Source organism: Buceros rhinoceros, unplaced genomic scaffold, assembly GCF_000710305.1.
Source record: "Buceros rhinoceros silvestris isolate BGI_N320 unplaced genomic scaffold, ASM71030v1 scaffold16585, whole genome shotgun sequence".
Classification (NCBI taxonomy): Eukaryota; Metazoa; Chordata; class Aves; order Bucerotiformes; family Bucerotidae; genus Buceros; species Buceros rhinoceros.
In genome coordinates this window covers 21,067-32,984 of record NW_010411329.1, presented here as the reverse complement: position 1 = coordinate 32,984, position 11,918 = coordinate 21,067, and the positions used below count along the sequence as shown (strand labels likewise).

General features: G+C 47.7%; 1 protein-coding gene across 1 annotated transcript in view; it reads right to left on the bottom strand.

The window, feature by feature from the left end:
• Positions 1-9,391, bottom strand: part of AAK1 (AP2 associated kinase 1) — a 47,127-nt gene extending 37,736 nt beyond the window's left edge. Inside the window, exons 1-4 of the mRNA XM_010135983.1 lie at positions 9,274-9,391; positions 8,670-8,778; positions 6,415-6,557; positions 1,342-1,463 (exon numbers count right to left, since the gene is read on the bottom strand). Of these exons, the coding sequence (XP_010134285.1) occupies positions 1,342-1,463; positions 6,415-6,557; positions 8,670-8,778; positions 9,274-9,351 (452 nt within the window). The 5' untranslated portion in view covers positions 9,352-9,391. The remainder of the gene's footprint in view (positions 1-1,341; positions 1,464-6,414; positions 6,558-8,669; positions 8,779-9,273) is intronic.
• Positions 9,392-11,918: the final 2,527 nt, after the last annotated feature.

Here is an 11,918-nt window from a genome sequence, read left to right as displayed (position 1 = left end):
CAAATGCACTCTGTCCCTGCGTATCTTAGGGAAACTAAAGCAGAGAGTCTCCTGGAAAATCTCAATAGCAGCACCTGCTACACACCTCTAACAACAGAATGCTAAACCACTGCAAACTGCCCTGTGAAGCCACAGCAGTGACCAAGGTCCTTCCTGAAGCCAGTGGTACTGTACAGTCATTTTAAGAACCAGAACAGAAATACTCCAGGATTCAGAGTATTATATCAACAAGGTCAGCAGTCAAATGTCCTCTGCGGTGGCCTCACTGCCGGGGCCTTGGCCAAGTGTGTTACAGAGACGGTAACCGGTTACATGGCTCCTAATAAAGTGACCAGGACTGCTGCTCGCAGCCACTGGGAACAAGGGGAAGGTTATTTCCTAGCTCAAGCTATAGGGAGAATCTGCCTCATTTTAGCAAATCACTACAAACAGAAAAGCTGGAAACGGCACCACAGTTTAGGAAACTCTTACAATAAGATTTCCTGTGGACAGGTCTGTAATTCCTGCCGGGGCACCTTGCGTGTGATTTGCCTTGATCACGAGACAGCATGGCTACAGGCAAAGTTTTCGTAGGTTTGTTAATAAGTGGACAAGCAGAGCATTCCAAAGGGACTGCAAAGGCGGAGCAGAAGAGCTCCAAACACTCCAGTCAAACCAGTCGGGGAAATCCACGCGCCTGTGATGGAATCCTAACAGAAAGAGGCATCTGCACGCATTTCTAACGCTGTTTTCTAGCCAGGATATGGTACGAGCAGAACTGGAAAACCTGCAGCAGGGGTGTTAAAACTAAAGCCAGACCAAGGAGCTGGAGTCCGCTCCGTTCCTGACCTAGGTCCCACTGACCCGCCCGCTAAGCTCTCTTTTCAAAGCATCAAGGTGCACTCAGTTGCTACCACTACAGAGTGTGGAGCACAGGGCAAGAGGAGGAACAAACTCCTCCAGGTCCTGAGGAGTCGGGCTGTGCACTTCCCCAGTCACTGCGAGGATTTACGGCGAGTGGCTGATGGAGGACAGGGATTTTGTCATCTATTCAACGAAGCCAAGATGGATGAGGACAGAAACAGTCTGACCCCATACATAACAGAACATGTCACTACCTCGTCAAGGGGGGCAACTTCTCTGCATTAGTACGCTCGGTCTTTCAGGTCCAAAGCAATTACATCAAGCTCAATTTATTGTTTCACCTTCCCCAAGGTGCTTATTTACCCGCAGCAGACACTTCTCTGCAGCAGCATCCAATTTGCTGCAACAGGCCTGAGTAACACTTAGTCCCAGTACAAGAAAAAAAATTACCCTTCAAACACAAACTACCTCCAAGTTGAAAAGGAAAAGCGCACTTACTTTTTTATCTCCTCCTCTACCGCATTCACCCCTTCTGTTTGAGGGTTCTGGAATTTGTTAGTAGCACTTCCAAAGTCACACAGGACATAGTGGCCACGGTCGTGCAGCAGGATGTTTTCAACCTATGAGCATCACAGACAAATACAGAATCACTCAGACAAAAAAACATTGGTTTTCTTTACATGAGGCAGAGATGTTAGTGCCTGAAGACATATCAGACATGTCTGACACAAGAGCGTAACACGACAGCAAAGAAAATAGGCATCAAAACTCTTGTCACTTCTCTGAAAACAGCAGTCAAATCGCAGAAGCAGATGTAACAGCCTTCCACCCTGCCCCTCTCCTTCCTCCTCCTGAACACCTCACCTTGCCTCTACTACGGCTCCTCCGAGCTCCAGGACAAGAACTGTGTCCTGGTGTCCTCTCAACTTCCCTGAGCTACTGCGTCCCACACTCTGACATCCGAATTTGGGACAGCTAAGAGAAGCTGTACGCAATTATTGTACACCTCCAGCCCTTCGCCTGCATGTCACCTGTCACTCCGGACCTCCCTCAGAACAAACCTCAGCTGACGCTCACACTGCAGTTGTCCCTTATCAGCATGTGCTGGGGACCCCGTCCTCCCTGCACGAGGGCTGGATCAGGAAGAGGTTCCTCCAGGCTGGGGGGAAGGTGGGCCCTTCCTTTCAAATATGATTTGGTAGCTCGAATCAGGCAACTGAAACAAAAGCTGAAACAAACACCCGGAATAGCTGAAAAGTAGAAATAAATAAAAATGGCAGAGCACTGCCTTTCCCCGAGATCCTCACGCTTAATCATGCATTGACCAAAAACCAGCTTGTTGTCTAAATGTTTCGACACTGCCATTAAGGTGTGCCAAACGCTGGGTTCAGTTCTCTATTCTGGCAGAGCCCTCCTGTATCCCCGGTCCTCATCTGTACAGCAGCATTTACAGCACGTGCAAGGGAACGCACACCATTTTTAACATATTTATCTTCAATCAACATCAAATGCTCAGATGCAACAACAAGATAAGCCATACTGCTCATAAATTTACAAAAAAATCACCACATAAGCATTTGCTAACAAAATCTTTTGGAAGCAGACCTCCCCATCAAGGATCTTCACAAGAAGGAAAGAAAAAGGAGGAGTCAGCATTTTAAGCACCAGAAAATGCATCCAAATTAGAGCAGCTGAGGGGGGAAATGCTGGCTTGAAACCAAGGGTTAAACACCACCCCTTCCCCCCTCTGCTAGCCATCTGCTTTGAATAAAGCCTTGCACACAGATGTGCTCTCCGTATCGGCACTGACAGCCTCAGCCCCTATTCCCTGCAAGTCCTCGTCAAACATTTCCAGAAGAATCCTTCCACTTTATCGGCTGAGAAGTCCGACATGACTTCTCACCAAAACATCCTGCAGGTTTTAATAGATGTCAGCACTGGACTGTCCAGCAACCAGGCTGGGCCAGTAGCTTCCAGAAAAAAGAGGGGGGAAAAAAAAAAAACAAACAGCAAAACAAAGTACCCAAATTACTGCCTCTGACTGCCAGGCCGGAGAAACCCGTCTGCTGAAAAGCGTATGGAGATGCCTCTGCCAGGGGAACACTCGGAGAGCTGCGGTCTGAGTGCTCACAACTCCGGCTGCAGCCTTTGACCTGCCCCAAGTCAGATTTAGAACCTAAAAAAAACCTTTAAGGGAAACTTTGAGTTGCCTTAAGTTTGGTTAGTTACAGAATGTAGCCAGCTCCTGTCTTTGCTCTCCCAAACAAAAACATTCCTCTGCTAAAACCTCAAGTGGTAAAAAAGCTGCACCTTACGTAAGGCATAAGGCTTTAACCAGCAAAACCAACACACATCATCCTCAAGTGAGAGCCCTGGCTTCTCAGGGTCACATTTCTGAGTTCAGCTAGTGATCTGGGAGGGAGGCGTGACCAAGGTACATTTTCTGACTGCTGGTCTCTTCAGTGGTGCCCCTTCCTCCCTGGCACCATCCCCTATTCGCTTAGTTAGCATTTCACAGCACAGACATGAATGCACTATCGAAGAGCACTGCCTGATTTCCGCACAGGCATGCTCCTCACATGGTGGACACTAGGTTTTACCATTATAATTTCTGAATAATTCACGTATCACGCTCTAGACACAGATCTGTCCAAGCAAATTCCAGGCAAAGGCTTGTTGGTGGCATCAGAGCAAGGCTTGGCATTGCAAAGGAGGGTGATGGAAGGCAGAAAGAGAACAGCAGCACGGCGTGGCTGTCTTCTCTGTGGTGTGATAAGTGCAACACTGGGAGGACTCCTGGTATAAGGAAAGCAGGAGAAACTACATCCTTAATGTGAGAGCACAACCTTCTGGTTATTGCAGAAAGCGGAGAAAAAAAAGGAGAAAGATGTTTTGATGGGGTTGACTGACATATTCTGGTGCACACTGCTGCGTGTCTACAAGAGAAATCAGCTGCTTGTCTGCCAGCCAGTCATCTACCCCTGGAACCAGAGGGGCTCACATGAGCGGGAGCATCCAGAAAAAAGAGGGGGAAAAAAAAAAAAAACACAGGTAGATTCAGAAGACTTCTCCTGCAGCTCCTTCTGAGCTGTAGGAATCAAAGTTGACTCTAAGCTGGTGCTTTCAACAACATGAGTTATGGGATGTGAGACTGGGTAAGAACAAGGTATGTAAACCACTGCCACCAGGTATAGAGCAGTTGTGTAAATCGTTATCATCAGCCCTAGGTAGGTGTTCTCCTCCCTCCACCTCACCACCCTGCTCCTCTGGGGGCTGACGGTTACAGCTTCTCTACATAGATTCAGCTCAGCAGCAGAGACTCTGCAGCCAGGGTAACATCACAGCTAGAAGAAAGTTTTTCCACTTGCTCTTCACCATTAAAAGGCCTGACCTAAAGATGTAGGAATTGTTTTTACTCCAGCAAGATGAGAACAAAACTAAACTTTTCAGGGAACATCCTGCAGCAGCAATGGCCTGTGAACCCGAAGGAAAAGGAAAATATCTGCAAGAGCAAGTGAAGTTAACCACATGAGACAGGTCTCCTGCTCATGGGCTTACACTGCCCCTGCAGGGTCCTGGCTAGGGCAGAGGCGGCATGCAAGGGGCTTCCTATTTTTAGGGAAAAGCAGCATCAATATATGCCTGGTTTGGGACAAAAGCACATGAAACAGAACATCACAGTCTGTACAGCACATCACGCAGCTGTAACACACAGGGACAGACACAGCGCTGGAGAGGTAACCACCAGGTCAGGACAGGAAACCTTCCCGCACAGGGATGATACATGACCTTTTTCATGGCCTTTACTGGCAGTGAGAGCCCCGCTTTCCCCTATAGCCACGCTGCTTAAAGGGGCTGCTGTCCCCTGCTGTCGGTCACTTCCCACCAGCCAGAGCCTGAGCCAACAGGAGGTTGTTCTGCTTCAGGCAAAGCCTGTTGGGTTAATTCAAAATCACAGCCGCAGGCCGCTGAAACTCATCCAGCTGCAGTTTGTCTGAAAGGGCTTAACGACTATTCACACCATCCCTTCTGCTGGCAGAGCTCTCTGGGCAGAGACCTCCAACATTAGAGCAACATCAAAGAGCTGGAAGGAAAAAAAAAAAGCCTCCAATCCCCATGCAGCTGCCTGCAAAGTCAACATCTGCCCACTCTTCAACAGGGTTGTGTTCACCCAACAAACTACCGACCGGATGGATGCCTCTCCTCACGCTCAGGATTTGTTCAAAGCTCCTCTGGCCCTCAGTCTGTCTTGGAGCTGCAGCTCTCCCTTGGCATTATTAGATTTAAACTCAAACACATCTAAATCATTAGTTCTGTGTTAGTACTAAGAGCTCCAATTGGGACTGGAGCCCCAAGGGTCATTACAACAGAAATAATACAATATTCAACCAGGAAACCCATCACAAAGCAGAGAGAACAGACTGTAACAGCCCATTTCAACTGCGCTCAGTGTAGAACGCTCAAGATCAACTCACTAATCCATCACAGATGTCCCTGTCCACACAACGAGTTTGTTCTTTATTAAAACCCCCAAGAATTTGCCAAAAAGGTAACAGCAGGGGTTAATATCAACTGGAGAGGTTCTTGTTCCTAAGCCTCATCCCCTCAGCCCAGTTTTCTTTGCCTGTACAAACTCCTGCAAGATGCCCACAGTCCCAAACATCTTTAAACCCAGGCCTCGGATGGGTCCGACTGAACACATTTTGCTCACAGTCAACGTCAGACCTGTTTCCTGCATTCAAACACACTGAGCAGCAGGGTCACAATCATTTGAGACACACTAAAGCGTATCATGCCCTGAGGATCTTTTCCCCTGCGCTACCTGGCTCCCGCAGCTCTTCTGCTCCTATCAAATAATGGCCAACGGCACAAACCAAATATCTGTTGAGGGCTCTGAAAACAGAACCTGACCCACAAAGCACATCTGAATTTCAAATGCACACAGGAGCCTCCTCCGCTGAATAATTATTCAGGAATTTTACGAGCTGGTTGAGAGGAAAGGGAAGGTCTTTTTGTTTGTTTGTTTGATTATACTCACAGGATTTTTGCAAAGCTCTCCCCCCAGCCTAGCTCTGCTCCCAGCAAAGTGCAGTTTTACAACACACTTTCATGTCAACAGGGAGTTAGAGGCCAGTTTCAAAAGCTTCTAATGAGTCCTGTCCCCAGGCCAACATCTCTGGAGGGATCCTTGCGGGCCCAGGAAACAAATTTCCAGCCTGCTTTTTGTGACCCACCTTACAACACCAGTAGTGTTTCAGGTGGCAGAAAGTCTCCATGAATAATTCATCAGATACATTTTGCCACACCTCCTGCACGAAACTATTCATATTATTCAAACATTTGTTGTTTCTGAGTAGATCTATAGATGGTAAGCATACGGTAAGGAGCAAGGAGAGGCTCATTTATTTATTTATCTTCCAATAGAGAGAGGTATCGATGCCTGCTTTTCCTCATTACAAACAAGAGACATGGTACTGGCATTCAAAGCCCGCCTGCCATGGCGTAGGCAGCAAGCAGACACATTAAGGAGGACGCACGCTCCCTGCTGCATTACTGGAGTCCACAACTCACCTTCAAATCCCTGTGGATTATCGGCGTTTTACACTGATGCAACCGGGCTACGGCTTCGCAGGTGTCGCAGAAGATCTGCAGGACCTCATTCTCCGTGAAGCCTGTCTGCAGGCGCTGGTTCATGAGGTTCACCACCTGACCTCCTGAGGAGAGGCAAACACCCAGAGTCAGGCAGGGCAGGGATACGAAATGACGTCTAGCCTGGTCGAAGTGCCAGCCTTGCCAGACCTAACTGGTCTTAGTCTGTTCCTCATCAAACTGGGTCTGCACAGTCAGTGCACAGGAAGCTTGTGAGTTCAAATTCAAAATTCACTCCAAGCCTTCCCCAGAGGCTCGGTGCAGTCTGCTTACTCACCCTGATTTGAGGTTCCTCGCCTAAACCCCAGGGGGGTTTACCTGTCTGCCAGCAGGCGTTACATCCCAGCTGGTCTTTGAACGGTGCTTCGAGAGCACCAGGTTATCTCCTCTGGTCCCCATTCACCTGGCTGCGTTAACACTCAAACGGAACTCTGAGCAAGCTGTACCATCATCTCCCTTCTTCAAAACAAGGCTTTTTTTTGGGTCAGACTAGAGGAGTAACAGGCTGGATTTGGGGCACCCACAGTCCACAAAATAGTTTACCACATGTAAGCAAGAGGAGGGAGAACGGGAGACACTCAGAAAGCCTGGACGCTACTAAGAGGCATGGCTAAAGTTACAGACCGGCAAAAAAATTAGAAACCCTTCTGTAACAACGAAAACTGCAGACAAAAAAAAAAAGCAAATTTTCATGAATGAGCCCTGAATTTACCTCAACTTTGAGGTTTTATTGATGTTAAGGCCTTTCCAAAACAATCCACACAGAGATTCCTCCCCCCTCAAAACACCCCAAACACCCTGAGAAAAAAACCTCCCCCCTGAACCTTCGGCAAAGCAAAACCGTGTCATTTTGCAAGCGCTGGAAAACTTGATTTTCATGGTACAAAAGAAAAGCTCAGCTTCATAAAGAGTGCAGCTGTGGACACTCGGCGCACAAAGACACGCTGATTTGGTTTGGAAACAGTTTGACACAAAAGGAGAGTAACAAGGGAAAATCCAGCGTGTAACAGCGACTCATGTGTCTGGACGCTAGCGACAGAGGCAGGCGTGTGCCCACAGAGCACCTGGCAAGAGCAAGGCATGTGAGAGATATCCGCCTGCAGCCCTCCTCCTTCCAGAGGGACGGGGAGAACTCAGAAAGACGGGTTTTACTTTGTCAGCCCTAAATCCGGCACAGGGGGAGGGTAATGCAGGGGCGGGAGCGCATTCTGCTTTGTGCTTCCCTCCACGGTGGGGTCTGCCGCAGGGAGCGGCGTGTGGATTTACTCGCCTTTCCTAACGATTCCTTCAGCAAAACAACACTAAGGCTCTTCTGTTCACGGCAAACAAACCCAGCAGCAGTTGGGCCAGATTCCTGCATCACAACGAAGCAGCAAAGAGGGCTCGGAGGAACACAGAGCTGCAGCTCGCATCTTCAAAGCCATTTCAGCACCGTAGTTGTTCTTGCTACAGCTCACCTGGCTTTGGCTGAACACCAGACAGTCCCAAGAATCCCTATTTCCACCCAAAACAGCCACAGACCTCTGCAGTCACCTGGCCAAAACATTATTTTTGCTCAACATTCTTCCTGCACGAGGCACTTGAGCGGAGCACATGTGTCATCTTCCAAACACCACATCCCAGCCATGAGAGATCAAAGCTCTGGGACAGCTGGAAAAGACTGGAAGAGCCCGTCTGGCTTGAGAGAGCCAAGCAAAAAGGTCAGAGGCAAGAGGAGCATGGTGCGGCTTCATGCTATCCATTTCAATCTTCTTCCAGAACAAGCTCAAGTCAAGCTGAAGTGGAAAAAAGCTGCAATATGTCATGAAGTGAGGAATAATTTCATTCCCACACAGCCCAGCAGATTTAGAAGAGCCACTTCTTGTGTGGACCAGCCGATAGAGACCAGCTATGTATCTTTAGAGGTTCTCCTTCACAACAAGAAAGATCCAGGGCCACCCTGGTCAGGGACAAAGGTGGCACCAGTCCCATTAACAGGGCCAACACAGCCTTACGTATCATCTACTTCTCCACACCTAGTTTTGGCTTTGCTTTGCTTACAACAGTTCCTTGGAGCCAAGGAAGGGCCAGGCCTAGGACCAGGTTTGGTTTTTTTAAAGGAAGATTCGTCCAAGCTTCCTTGAAGTACTGAAAAGGGACAAATCTACCAAGGAACAACACGCTGAGCCCACACTCACCTCGGCAGAAGTCCATTAGTATCAGCACTTCCCACACGTCGCCACTGCTTACTGAATTTATACTGGAATCAATGTATCCGACTATGTTCTTGTGGCCAGAGAGATCTCGCTGCAAGATAAATAAATTCGAAGCATAAGCCAGCCATATAGAGCGAGCAGCATTTTCATCTGGTTCCTCTACACTGCACAGCTTTCCCAGCTCTCCTCCTGTCTAGGCACAAGCTCCTGTCACTTTGGATTAACTGTCACACAGAACTTGAACAAACCTGAGGTCTGTCTCTACCTGGTTTCCCTCCAGAAGGACAGTACATGTTGTGCTAATTTTTCTCATCTCCTTCCGCTCTTCTGCTGGCAAACACCACCTCAAATCTTCACATGCTCAAAAAACCCACCAAGGTCATAAAATAAATTTTAACCTCGCTTTTAGAAGTGCCTTATTTTAAGTAACCTGCTGCTTAAAGCGGAAGTTCTCTACCAATGACTTATCTGTGAGAAATGCTAGACATGCAGGGAAGAGTCATTTCTTTGGGACAGACAGAAGGTGACCAGGCTCTCACCCTATTCCACTCCCGGTCTGGAGCCCCAGTACAAAGTGCTGACTTACCATGATTTGGATTTCTCTTTTGCAGACTTGCAAGTCGTACTCATTGTTGACGTACATCCGCTTCAGGGCACATTTCATCCCATTGTTAGTCCTCACAAGAAACACTATCGCAAAGCCACCTGCAGAAGACACAAAATCATCCCATTCGTTAACAAAGAAATCTCGTGGTCCTTGATTCCAGCCCTGTCCCTGCCTCCATCTTCAGAGGACAGTCAGAGGAGGGAGGGCACTCAGCCAGCTGCCAACAGCTGCCGTGGAAGAGTCCCTCACACGTGCTTAGCTCCAGAGCTTCCAACACTGCCTAGACAATTATTTCTGGGGAATAACAGGAATCCAATGGGGCAAATCTTCAATTAATGGAAGCAAAGTTAACATTTAACATCTCTGCAAAGACAAGCAATTACACTGGTTGCTCGTCCTGCCAGACAGTCCTTCACCACTCCATTAATTTCCACTGTGAAGAAAAAAGCCAAAGTATAAACAGCAACGTTGCCTTGGACAGAAATCCGAGTTACAGATCACCGACCGAACTACTAAAAGCCTAAACTCAAAAGGCTTCCCAACTTTTGAAGTACCTAAGTTACAGTGCAAAGCTAATTTGAGCAAGAAGGAGAAGAACCCCATCTCCCACAGACGGTTTGATGATAGTGCTTCTAAAAAAGGAGAGAAGAGCAAGAGAAAAAAACAACAAAGTCCACAATTTGTTTTGTGGTCATCGCTATTAGTGAAGTCAGGACACACTGCACTCGAGTCGGATGAAAGCCTTTCGCCTCTGTTAGCAACGCTTCGGGAGAGATGGGGTTTACCTCGGTAGTCCTGGACCGAAACAGGCAGTAACTGAGGATGGAGGTAACAGAGACATCAAGGTTTCACACCCGGCTCCCAGAGATCAGAACGAATCAGAACAAAGAGTTGCACAGACCCAAGTAACCAAGAAGTGCTGCACAACGGTAAAAAGGGAACGATGACGACATTGTTGATTGTTCCTTTGCTCTCCACTACCTGACATCACAGCACGTATTTCTTTTATGCTTAAGGATTTCTAAAAATCAGCTCAATAGTCAGTTATGATTCGCTGCTGCCGTAGCCCTGAGAAGTCCCACGACACCAAAAACTGTAGTTACACTGCGTAAAAAGTTAGTCACATCCCAAAGAATCCTCATTTTAAAAGTTTGAGCCCTCGGTGAATCCCATTTACAAGCTGCCAGAAACCATCAGGTCAACAACTTGCCCACCGAAGTTTTTACTCCAACTGGGATTTATTTTTGGTAAGAAGAGATTGAAAATGAGCAAATGGCCAGACAACACTTCTATGACCAAAGTATACAACCCTCCCCACTTGTTATCAAACGGATTTCACGGCACCCATCTTCCAAAACAACCCTGGAAGAGTCACCCACACAGATAACAGCCTGACAGCGCCAGAGCTGCTCAAAACCCTCTCTGAGCACGCAGACCCCTTTGTTTTACACATCAGTTTGCCATCGGAACTAGACCGGGTTTTCCAAGGAAGCCCCACTGGCTTGTCGGAACAGAACTAGCGAGTAGCGGCCCCAGAGAACCTGCAAGAAGATGCAACAGAAAGAATTAAAAATAAGAGGGTCAAGACTTTAATTAAAGGTCTTAAAAACTATAACCAGGCTGCAAAATGGATATTCAAATTCTGAAAACTGGGATGTGGCCCTGGGATACAGAGAGCCCTGCAGATGCTGCTCGCTCCTGCCAGCAAGGGGTTTAAAACCCTCATAGCCCTGGAGAGCCTCATTTCTTCACAGCGCTCCAGTTTGGACACAAAAATAACCCTGACTCTCCCTCAGGCTGCTGAGTGGAGGCTCTCAAGTTACAAGTCGTTTTTAAGAACTCCCAACCCCGGAGCTGTAGCCTTATCGTTCTGCCTGAGCCACCCTGGCCTCGTCGCTGGGGAGCAAATCTGCACATCCCGCTGGGGCAGCTTCAGCCCAGGGAGGTCTGTGGCGGGACAAGCCAGACTGCCTCTACGGACTGTTTCCTCCCTTTTACAGCCCACGACAGAGCCACTAAGAAATAAGGGACCCATAACCGCTTCCCCAATCCCTACTTTAATGCATTTTGCTCTTTAAAATCATTAGAGACATCAGGTTTGGACCTTTTTTTTTTAATTTCTGTACATTTTCGTGGGCCACAGATAATACTTAAGAGAAAATATTAAACAAAAAATAAAGTGGGGGGTTTATTTTGCTACAGAGTCTCACTCATTGTCAAAACATTTTGGGAATCACAGACTTTTTTTCCTCCCCAAATGGGAAGTCAGCAGTCGTCCATCAGAAGCCTCCTCTCCTCTCCCTCTCAGGGGTTCAGCTCCTCCAGCCAGGCCTGGAGGCCAGCGGGACACTGTGTCTCTGTTTATAGTGCCACGCTCAGCAGAAACGCAAGCTGAGCAGCAAAAATAGATCAATTAAGCTTTAAAAAAAAAGAAAGAAAAAGCAGATCCACTAAATTCAAGGAGTTCCTCCTTCTAAATCTTTGCTTCAGCTGAAGTGGCACTGGTACCTCTTCAGAGCAACTGCTAATGTCTCATTAGCAAAGGTTTGGACCAGGCACATCTCCTCCAGCCTGGAACCTGTGCTAATTAACAAAGTCGCTCCTGAAGAGCCCTTACTAGGATA